The sequence below is a fragment of the Cheilinus undulatus genome, linkage group 13 (genome assembly GCF_018320785.1).
Source record: "Cheilinus undulatus linkage group 13, ASM1832078v1, whole genome shotgun sequence".
Lineage (NCBI taxonomy): Eukaryota > Metazoa > Chordata > Actinopteri > Labriformes > Labridae > Cheilinus > Cheilinus undulatus.
The window spans coordinates 37,772,150-37,783,355 of record NC_054877.1 but is presented as its reverse complement, the minus strand read 5'-3'; the positions used below and the strand labels follow the sequence as shown (position 1 = coordinate 37,783,355).

Sequence of the window (11,206 nt, the reverse complement as noted above, 5' to 3'; positions counted from 1 at the left end):
ATGCATATAATGGGAGTAGCTAATGCTAATGCCCATTTCTCTTGTAACTTTTGCAATCAGTGAATGAATGTGGAGTGAAAGGGTGTGAATGGGTAGACATAACCTTTTTTCCTCACTCTCTGATATCAAATCAGACAAAACTTCTCCTGCTGAAGGTCAGTTGGATTACTAAAATTATTTGTATTTGCTGAATGCCAGAATAATGAGAGAGAATCTTTTTAGAGAATTTTTAAATACTTTCTCCAAAGTCAGAAGTTTGCATATAGTAAGATTACTATCTCTTTGAACAGTTTGGGAAAGGCTGGATGATGATGTCATGGCTTTTGAAGCTTCTGACAGGTTAATTTAAAACATCTGTTTTATTGGAGGCACACCTGTGGATATATTTTAAGGCACAGGTTAAACACACTGCTTCCTTGTGTGACATCATGGGAAAATCCAAAGAACCCAATCAGCCAAGATATTGCTCTGGTATCACTTTGTATGCTTAGGTGTGAAACAAAAGCAAAAGACCTTGTGAAAATGCTGGCTGAAGCTAGTTAGAGTGTCATAACCTACAGTGAAACCAGCCCTGTACCAACAAAGGCTGACAGGCCACTCAGCAAGGAAGAAGCCACTACTCCTAAAGCAACAAAAAAAGAAGCCAGATTACTGCAGTTTGCAAATGCACACAGAGACAAAGACCTTAAAATTTGGAGACATGTCCTGTGGTCTGATAAATCTAAAGTTGAACTGTTTGGCTATTATGACCACCGTTACCTTTGGAGGAAAAAAAGGGGGAAGCTTGCAACCCTGAGAACACCATCCCAACTGTGAAGTATGGGAGTGGCAGCATCATGTTGTGGGGGTGTTTTGCTGCAGGAGGGACTGGTACACTTCACAAAATAGATGGCATCATAAGGAAAGAACATTATGTTGAAACATTGATGCAACATCTCAAGACATCAACCGGGAAGTTAAAGCTTGGGAGCAAATGGTCTTCCAAATGGACAATGACCCTAAGCATACCACCGAATTAGTTACAAAGAGGCGGAAAGACAACTAGTCAGTGTTTTGGAGTGGCCATCACAAAGCCCTGATCTCTAACACAGAAAAAGTTTAGTCTAATTTAATGTCAGAAAGTGAGAAAGAAAGGTTATGTGTCCTTTTATGCCTTTTTATACAGTGTTTGTAAACTTCTGGTTTCAACTGTATATGTTTCAATGAAATTAGATGATGTGCGAATCGACATGAAATACATACTTTATCTACTTCAGTCACGTTAGTAAACTGTCTTATTTGTTTTACTTATAACCTTGTAAGCAATCATCATGACAACATAAAGCTCTATCAAACAAGTGTGGTGTAAACATCAGTATGAAAGTCAGTTAAAGGTAGGGCTGAACAATATTGAAAAATATCTAGTTGCAACTGGTTAGACTCAAATTGCAAATTCAGAATGAACATTTTAATTGAGGGGAATTATCATTATTGTGATTATTATGATCATTGTTATTATGTCATTCTCGTTTTTCATAGGAAAAAACATGCAAAATCAAGGGAAGTAAGATTTTTGCAAACTTTTCTAAAAAAAAAAAATGACACTTGAATGCTTGCGTGTTGTGTAAAACATAACATTTCTGCTGCAAAAAATATATCAAACTTGTATTTTGACTTACATTTCAGGTTAAAGAAACATCACCTAAGTATCTAATCAGTACCGGGTACTTAAAGTAAATTTTAAATTAAATTTACTTGAGTAGACTTATAGACCAATACTTCTACTTAAGTAAATTTTAGACAAAGTAGCGGTACTTGTACTTAAGTACAAAAGTCTTGTACTTTCACCACTGCCAAAACAGTTAAATTATAGAAATGTAACACACTAATATTGATGCACTATCAATACTTTTATTGGTTAAAAATCACTGATAAAAATTTTGACATACCTTATATCAGGGATGGGCAACCTTGGGATTGACAATAAAATCAGTGTAGCCACATTGTTACTAATTGTATTGGATATTCTTAATTTATCCTCCTTGAATAAAAAAATCTAATGAAAGAAAACAAATGTTGCTGTCATTGTAATTTATTACACCAACATTTATGTTTTGGAACTTAAATGCAAATGGAAATGGTTGATTTAATGAAATAAACCCCACAGAATTAAATACATTTCAATCAAATGTTTCAATACAGTGAATAATTATTGGTTATTTTAATTTATGCTACTTGCTGTTTTTTTATACAAATGCATTTAGTGATAACTATAAAAAAGTTTTACAGAAACAATTCTATCTACTAATTTCTTGAAAGAACTGAACACATACCAGATCAAAGATTTAAAGAATTTTCTTCTATTTTTTATGTAGGCAGATTTTGTCATGTTTTCACCATGTTTATAATTTATTGGTATTTGAAATTGACTTTGGGGCTGCACTGAATGAGGTGGCCCCCAGACTGAGTTTCCCATCCCTGTCTTATATGCACACTGGAAAAGTATCATGGGTTTTAAATGACCAACTGTACAGGACTAACACTTTAGTCTTGTACTAGTCTCCATTACAAAAGCTTAACTTACTTTTTATCATCAAAGATCAAAGAAAGGTGGCCCACCAACATTTTTAGTCATCATTTTAGTTGATGAAATCTGCACTGGATTAGAGTTGATTAAAGAGCACTGTTGAAGGCTTTACTGTAGCAGCCAGAAGACTGGAGAAGATTATTGGTCTAGAAAAGAGTGTTACAGTCCCGATATAGTTTAGACAGTGTGCAGGAGTTTGTCTGCATATTTTGATAATCAAAAACGAATAATGACCCAAACTTAGGTGCCTAGGACATCTTATTTCTGTTGCCATGAGAACCCTCCTGAGTGACTCAGTAACCTGTCTGTAAATGTCTGTAACCTTTATTCTGTAAATTTGGGAAAACCCTTTCTCTCTCTCTTTCTCACCCACTCTGAGCCACTCTTCAGCCCTGACACGTGTCACATGTGCTAGCTGCTCCAAAGGGATGAGCAGAAAGAAGTTTCCAGAGTTCTTTAATGTGAGAGTTGCAGCTCTAGAACTCTTTAATGAGACTAAAGACTCTGTAGCCGTCACGCTCCCAGATCTTACCCACGATGCAAAGCGCTTAGCTCCTTTTGATGTCACAGAGCTGCCTCAGGCGGGGGTAGGGGGTAAGGATGGGGGCGGTGTGTTTGTGCGTGTGTGTCAGGGATAGTGAAGAGTGTGTGTTTGTGTGTGTTGTGAAGCTAAGAGTTCCATCCAGAGCCACAAACGGGTGTTTGATCGTCACGAGAGATGAAACGATGTGTGATGAATTTAACACTTAACTCAGTGTGAGAGGCTTGATGATGCGGTTAGGAAGCTGATCCATATTAATGCTCTCTCACCGCGGCAGGACGCCTCCTCACAGTTACAGCTGCTGCATACATGTGGATTGAGAACAGAAGAGGTGCGGCTCTCTCACATCTGTGACTGTAAATCACAGCTGCACCTCGAGGCTGCATCCCCGCCTGCTGGCCAAGCGACTCCGGGCTCCTCCACTGGATACCAATCGAACCCCAATACGTAAAGCGTGTCCTCCAGCTGTCAGCCGTATCTGAAGCGCCTGCTCTGCTATCAATGATGCCACATTTCATTCCTCCCAGCACGTAATCACAGAGCACCGATGCCCGTCATAATATATCGCTGCTTTTGCATCTGATGAATCTCTTCAGAGACTTCCGGGCCCGTCCAAAACACTTTACAGAGACAACGAAGCATAAAACAGGAGACAAGGTTTGTGAGCCAAACAACAAATCTTTTATTTACACTGAAGCTTGAATCACACTGAGGGAACGAGCGGTAATAAGCCCCTGGATGACGTGTCACACACACTCCAGACAAGTCAGTATTGCTTTTGACTTTTTACTGAGTGTACAGAAAAGACTGCATGAGCCAAGAAACCCAATCAGAGGTGTCATTTCAACTTCTCCATTGGTTCTTATTTTAAACAATTTTACAGTTTTTTTTACAAGTGCTGATAATAGAGGTCAGAAAATGCTCAAGAAGAGAAAGGCGAGGCTAAAGGGAGGAAGGAAAAATTAAGTCTGTGTCCGTCAGTCACAAATCTCTTTTCAAGTCCAAGAGCTTTTAACTGAATCCGTCGAAGAGGAAGATTATTTAAATTAATTGACCCCGTCTGGCTGTTGGTTATTGCAGAGAGTAGGCAATGAGTGAAAAGTGGGAACACAGAGGCTCCCTGCACTTTGTGAAAAAAAAAAAACAATCAAAACAGAGATACAGCACGTCTAGGGACTGCGAGGAAAAGGAGGAAGTTGAGATGGACAAAAATGAAAAGTAAGAGAAGAGTGAAAGAAAGGGGAGAGAGAGGACAGAGGTGACAGGAGGTGCTCAGTACTTCTTATACTCTGCATCGTCAGGTGGGCTAACTTCCACTTTTCTAGTGCCCACGTCTGTCCAGTTGGTGCTCAGGACCGTACCACCTGACTCCGTCTGCAGGGGAAAACAGATGACTTTAATTAAAAGTCTGCTTATGCGACTTCTACCTGCTTCAAAATGCACACAGACAAATCCTCTTCAACACTGCAACTAACGAAGTATTGCTGAGCAAGCTGATACATATTTACACATTTTTTTCTTATGGTAAAAAAACCACAGATTTCATATTTCTTTTTCCCACTTAAGAAGATGTTTATTCCCCTAAAGGTCTTTTGGTCCAAATGCAGAAGTGACAACTGATCATGAATGTTTAAACACCATCAGCTCTGGATCGGATGTTTGAGATGACAGCAAACCTTTTTCAAGTGTACAGCAGTTCTCCACCACCATGAGGTCATCTTGATATCCAACACAGAGCTGCACAATATTTTTAGACCTGAAATCTCAATGTGCAATAACTGTTTCTTTTTATTTTTTAATTGTCGACCACTTTTAGTGTGCATTTGCTGCAGATTATTTTATTTTAGAGGACACGGTGAAAAAGATCAGGAGCTTTTGGTTAAAAAAAAAAAAAAAAAAAAAAAAAAAAAAAATATATATATATATATATATATATATATATATATATATATATATTTTGTTTTGTTGCCAGCACATGAAAAAACCTTTACAGCTCAAGTTTGACAGATTAAGTAATCTTTAGCCTTGTCAGGAATATTGTTGAGCAGTTTAAACTGTGGCTGCCAAACAATTTTTTAATAGTGAATAATTACTGAATTTAGACTGTTAATCACAAGCCTGTACTGACAGCTTGTAGTATTTCTTACCAGTCATGATTAATGAATCAACTAAAGATGAATACATGCATTTTATGATCTTAACCTCAAGATTTGGGATTTAATAAGTGGTGCGCTGATACATCAGCATGACTTGAAGGTAGGAGGCAGCTTCAAAAAGGGTTTTTTCTACAGAACAGAGTTAAACACTTAGAATTAAGAAACATGTAGAAGGTCCATCTTTTTTTAAGAAAATGTTCTTTGTAATGCTTTTACATTAAAATGTGTACTGTCTTAAGCTACGGGTACCTTATTGACTGTGCATACAAAAATTGTTTTACTTTGAAAAATATAAAGAACTTCTGTTAGATCAAAATATTGCTTTATTTTAGTGGGCCCTAATTACCTAGTAATTTCTCAAGAAAATGGTGGTAATTATCTTGTAATAAGTTGGTATTTTAAAGAGTGATAAATCAAAAATTTGTTAATATTAAGGATGTATTTAACTAGTAATAGTGAATTTATTATAAAGTAACTCTTGTAATATTGTGGCAATTCTCTTGAAATAAGGTGGCTTTGTACCCTAACCACTACCCCCTAAACCTAACCCTAGAAATTACTTCGAACATTTTCAGGCAGGACTCCCTTAATTTAGTGGGCCAAAATAAAGAAATAAGCAGGGAATTATCAAGCAACTTACAAAGAAAACAATCATCTTTTTTCTTAGAAATTACTTAGTAAAAAAACAAACTAATTACAGGGAATTGCCACAATGTTACGAGTACTTTTACTTAAGTAAGTTTTAACAGGAGTAACAGTACTTTTACTTGAGTACATTTTAACAGGAATAACGGTACTTTAACTTAAGTACGTTTTAACAGAAGTAACATTACTTTTACTTAAGTAAGTTTTAACAGGAATAACAGTACTTTGACTTGAGTACATTTTAACAGGAATAACAGTACTTTTACTTGAGTACATTTTAACAGGAATAACAGTACTTTAACTTAAGTAAGTTTTAACAGAAGTAACATTACTTTTACTTAAGTAAGTTTTAACAGGAATAACAGTACTTTTACTGGAGTACATTTTAACAGAAATAACAGTACTTTTATTAAGTAAGATTTAACAGGAGTTACAGTACTTTTACTTAAAAAAGGTTCTAACAGTAGTAACAGTACATTTACTTAAGTATATTATAACAGGAGTAACAGTACTTTTACTTGAGTAAGTTTTAACAGGAGTAACATTACTTTTACTTAAGTAAGTTTTATCAGGAGTAACAGTACATTTACTTAAGTACATTATAACAGGAATTACAGTACTTTTACTTTAAAAAGTTTTAACAGGATTAACAGAACATTTTCTTAAGTAAGTTTTAACAGGAGTAACAGTACTTTTACTTGAGTAAGTTTTAACAGGAGTAACAGTACTTTTACTTAAGTAAGTTTTACCGGGAGTAACAGTTCTTCTACTCAAGTAAGTTTAAAAAGGACACGTTTTAACAGGAGTAACAGTACTTTTACTTAAGTAACTTTTAACAGGAGTAACAGTGCTTTTACTTAAGTAAGTTTTAACAGAAGTAAGTATTAACAATGTTACAAGGTTACAATGTCATTTAGCAGACGCTTTTCTCCAAAGCGACGTACATTTGAGAGCAAGAACAACACAAGCAATGATCTAGACAAGAAGAAACAACATCAGTAAGTGCCATCAAGTGCTTCAGGTCCAATTGGACGCAAGTGCTGCCGTGTAGAGTTTAAGGCAGAGTACCTAAAATATACGTTCTTTATGTCGGTTTTTTTTGTTTTTTGTTTTGTTTTTTTGGTTTTTTTTTTGTTATTAGACAGCAACAATGAATCAAGGAAAATGTGGGATCACTAATCGCCATTCATTAGACTTCACAACAACTATTTACCAAGTACCAAGTGCTGGATCATTCCCAAAGAGCTGGGCAAAGAAATCCCAGAAGTAGAGCAGGACAGTGCGAGCTAACTATAGTTGGGAAACTCATTCAACCACTGGGGGCAGCAGTGGAGAATTGTGGAGAATTAACAGGAGTAACAGTACTTTTACTTGAGTAAGTTTTAACAGGAGTAACAGTACTTTTACTTAAGTAACTTTTAACAGGAGTAACAGTGCTTTTACTTAAGTAACTTTTAACAGGAGTAAGTTTTAACAGGAGTAACAGTACTTTTACTTGAGTGTTTTTCCACCTCTGTTGACTCCACAGTAGCACATAACAAAAGAATGATTCCACATTACACATCAAATCTGGAGTGTTTATATCTCAGGGTTAAAGTCTCAACTTAAAGAGTAATTTTAACTCCATCTTGAGTTAAAGGGTCTTCAGTGTTACAGTTACTCTGGAAAGAGTCAATATAAGCACCGCTAAGAGGTGTGTGGGGCTGGAGTTCATGCCCCTGGGCAGAACATTTAAATATATTCTAATTGTTTTTAGATGTATTTATATGTGTTTATGCGTGTTTGGATGTTGTATAGTGATCCCTGCTGGGGTTCTTTTGCTCGTGTTTATGGTGGATTACTGTTATTTTTGATGTGTGACACATTTGCACTATGAGTGAAGTTATTCACCTGGTTAGAGTTTGACTGTAGTACAGTAGTAGTGTACTTGTCCTCTGCTTATTCTACATAGTTAGTACCTGATAAGATGCTAACTTATTTCTAGATTATTACACAATATTCTTGGGAAGTTACGAGGTAATTAACACTTATTACTATAAAATTATAAGGTATTAAAGGCCCACTAAAGTAAAGTCCTACCAAACAATTTACCACAAACAAAAAGAACTTATTACAGATAGAACAGTGAATAAAAATAGCTTAACTGAACTGTAAAAATTGAAATGGTTGATATCATGAGGCTTAGATTACTTTTGACTTGCCCACTTAGCTGTGTCTGAGTTTTTTTTGTTTTTTTTTTTTTAACGTAAAATGAGACACATGAAGGCTTAGCTTTATCCTTATTTTTCCATCACTGTGAGAGCAGAAGACACTTAAGTGAGAAGCAGCCTGTCTGCTCTGCTATGGCAGCTTAAAAGGACACATTGCTTGTGATTAATGTGCTAAAATTGTAATGAGTTAATTTTGGAACTTTACTGCACCATCATTAATGCCTTAGTGCTGACAGCTCATGTCTAAATTAATCTGGTCAGATTTACTTCGTCTTTTGTAATTCAGGATATCATATTAATTTGAAACTGTGCCATACAGGACCATATGTATTGTTAATTACCAAATTTGTTTTTCCTGACTATCTCAGCACTACTACTTTCTCTACTTTTCATGCCTATTGTTCTCACATTGCTTTTTTCTCCTAACTTCATTCAGCTACACAAACGCCGGCTGCTGATTCATCCCAGTTACCAATAAACATTTTGCAGCATTCACACAGTCACACACATCCTTTCATACACACAAATTCACTCTTACAGATGCTCATTAATTCAACAATCTGTCACTGCTGCATGTGTTAGTTTCTTTTATGAGTGTGGTGAAAAAAAATAATACAGCTTCACGGTTTTGTTGCCTTGTTAGTGCTTAAATCAAAGAATGGATTATATTGTATAGCATCAATCTTATATCATAAATGAGGCAATTTTAACATAATTCCATAAACACAACCCTGATTAAACAGCATATATGTTGAGACAGCTGGAATGTTGTAATTGAACATGTTTGTGGCTGTGAGCTGCTGTCAGTTCAGAGTGTGGGCACGCTGGAGAGAGCTTGTTTGTGATATGGTTTTCTAAAATAAGAACAACGGCTGTATGACCATCCAGTGGAGTGACGATTGTGACTCACTGCACTTTGATGGTCAACAGTAGGTTTTTGATTCTGAGTACAAAGATGAGCAACTTTAGTTCAAATGGAGAAAAGAAAAAAAAAATGGAGGCAGAAACAAAAAAGCAACAAGAGGACGGTCCAGCAGGAGAACAGCTGCCCAGAAACAAACTCCTTTTATGTGAAGACACTTGAATTTAAAATGGTGCTGCTTGATTTAGTAATACTGTGAGATTGTGATTATACTGGGCAACAGGACTGAACAATATTGGGAAAAAACAGACAAATGTATTGTGATGTTTTGGGTAAAAAAAAAAAAAACATAAAAATAAAACAGATAAATGACTTGCCTTTTATGTACATTTATACAATTAAAATCAAAGTTGTATGTTTTTTCGTACTGGATCTTCATGTCATTTCAGATTTTGAACATCACCCTGTGCAGCCCTCACACTGACATAAACACTGAGGATGAGGATAAGAAGAGACAGAGTTGGCAAACTGAGTGACTTGTTTCTTGAACAACTTCACAAATAAACTTGCACAAGTTTTCTTAACCCTCTGAGCCTTAAACTATTTTTTAATCATTTTGTCTTAACTGGACTTTTTGTCTTAAAAAGCTTGTAAAACATCAACCCTGTGGTGGATAGTCAAGAACTTTAAGAATCTGTGTTCCTCACAAATGTCACTTGAATTTTAAAGTTATGGGAAAAAACAACAAAAGAGAAAATTAAACGGAAGTTAAAACTCAGAGGTTTTTATGTGTAAAACACAGTAAACAATAATAATTCTATGATAAAAAAGTCTTTCAAAAGTCATTCACATATTTACAGAAAAAGTCCTTGTGCTGGGGCCACACCCCAGGCTCTCTGTCTCTCCATTATGAGAGATTATGACATTTAACGTCTGAGTTACTGGCGTGGATTTAATCTTTAACCCTCTGAGGACGGCATTGTTGTATAAGACAAGAGGAGACATGTTTTTTCAAAGTTGAATAACTTTTGAACTGTTAATCACAGCCACTTGCATGTTTTTTTCCCTCTGAAAGACTTCTGTTGCGCTGCTCTAATGACGCTTTCGTAGCTCTTACAGAGCGTTTTCTAGTGAGCCTGGAACTTGGGCAACTTTCTGGGCTCTTTAAAGATTAAATCTGCACCAGTAAGTCCGATATTGAACATCTTTTTATCCATTTATAATCCATTTTTTTGATGGTTCCAGCAGCTAGCTGGTTAGCCCGCTGCCATATTGTCTGTTTGTATCCCAGAATGCATTGTGAAGGGCTGGGACAACCAATGGCAGGCTGTTCTGTCTTAACATCGTGCTTTGCTAAACAGAGCATGTGAACATACTAAGAAACTGGAGAAGAGAGCCCGAATGACTCATAATAAAGAGAAATAGACACAGGGAGGCTGTGATGTGTCCCTCTGTGACACTGCAGACAAGAAATGCTTTAAATAATGACTCAGATTCTCAAAAGCACAAGGCCTTTTTTTTTTTTTGTAAAAATGTGAATATGTTGAAAACTTTTTGTCATAGAATTATTATTTTGGAATTCTTTGTTCCCCAAAAGATAGATCTGGAGAATAAATTTGTGCAAAAAACATTAGTCTTTAATGTTAACTGTTTAATTCTTGAATATCTTTGGTGTTTAGAGCATGAATGTGCACCACAGGGCTTTTCAAACCAAACAAGCGTTTTAAAACAAAAAGTCCAGACAACACACAATGGTTATAGAAAAAGCTTAGGGCTCAGAGGGTTAAAGGCCTTTCTGCAGGCATTTTTGTAAACCTTCAAAGTACTACTTAATACAAAAATAATTGCAGCCCTTTATGTGATTGTGTAATTGCACAGCCTGACATCTCAGTTGTGGTTTGATTAATTGTGCAGTCATAATTTAACAAATCAAAAACAGGTGCTTTTCAGTGCAGTAAACACAACACTGTTACTCGAGTTTGATACTTACAAATGACTTGTTCATGGCCCGTTTGACCTCGTCTGAGCCGTCACAGTAGATCTGCTGGAAGAGCTTGTTGAGCGCTGCATCTCCCTCCAGCTTCTCATTTTTCTCCTCTTCGCTGATGTCCACCACCATCTTGTCCCATTTACGGGTGTAGTGAGATGATGTTGGGTACTGGTCTGATGGAGAGGGGGAAAAGGTCTTTAAAAGTTCAGACAGTTTCATTTGAGGTTTTCAGGCCA

The 11,206-nt window shown here is 36.2% G+C and overlaps 1 protein-coding gene across 1 annotated transcript in view; it reads right to left on the bottom strand.

Annotated features, from left to right (window-relative positions):
• Positions 1 to 3,777: 3,777 nt before the first annotated feature.
• The window catches only part of sugt1 (SGT1 homolog, MIS12 kinetochore complex assembly cochaperone), a 39,939-nt gene continuing 32,510 nt past the window's right edge, over positions 3,778 to 11,206 (bottom strand). The window contains exons 12-13 of the mRNA XM_041803567.1: positions 10,971 to 11,143; positions 3,778 to 4,481 (exon numbers count right to left, since the gene is read on the bottom strand). Coding sequence (XP_041659501.1) covers positions 4,380 to 4,481; positions 10,971 to 11,143 — 275 coding nt within the window. The 3' untranslated portion in view covers positions 3,778 to 4,379. The remainder of the gene's footprint in view (positions 4,482 to 10,970; positions 11,144 to 11,206) is intronic.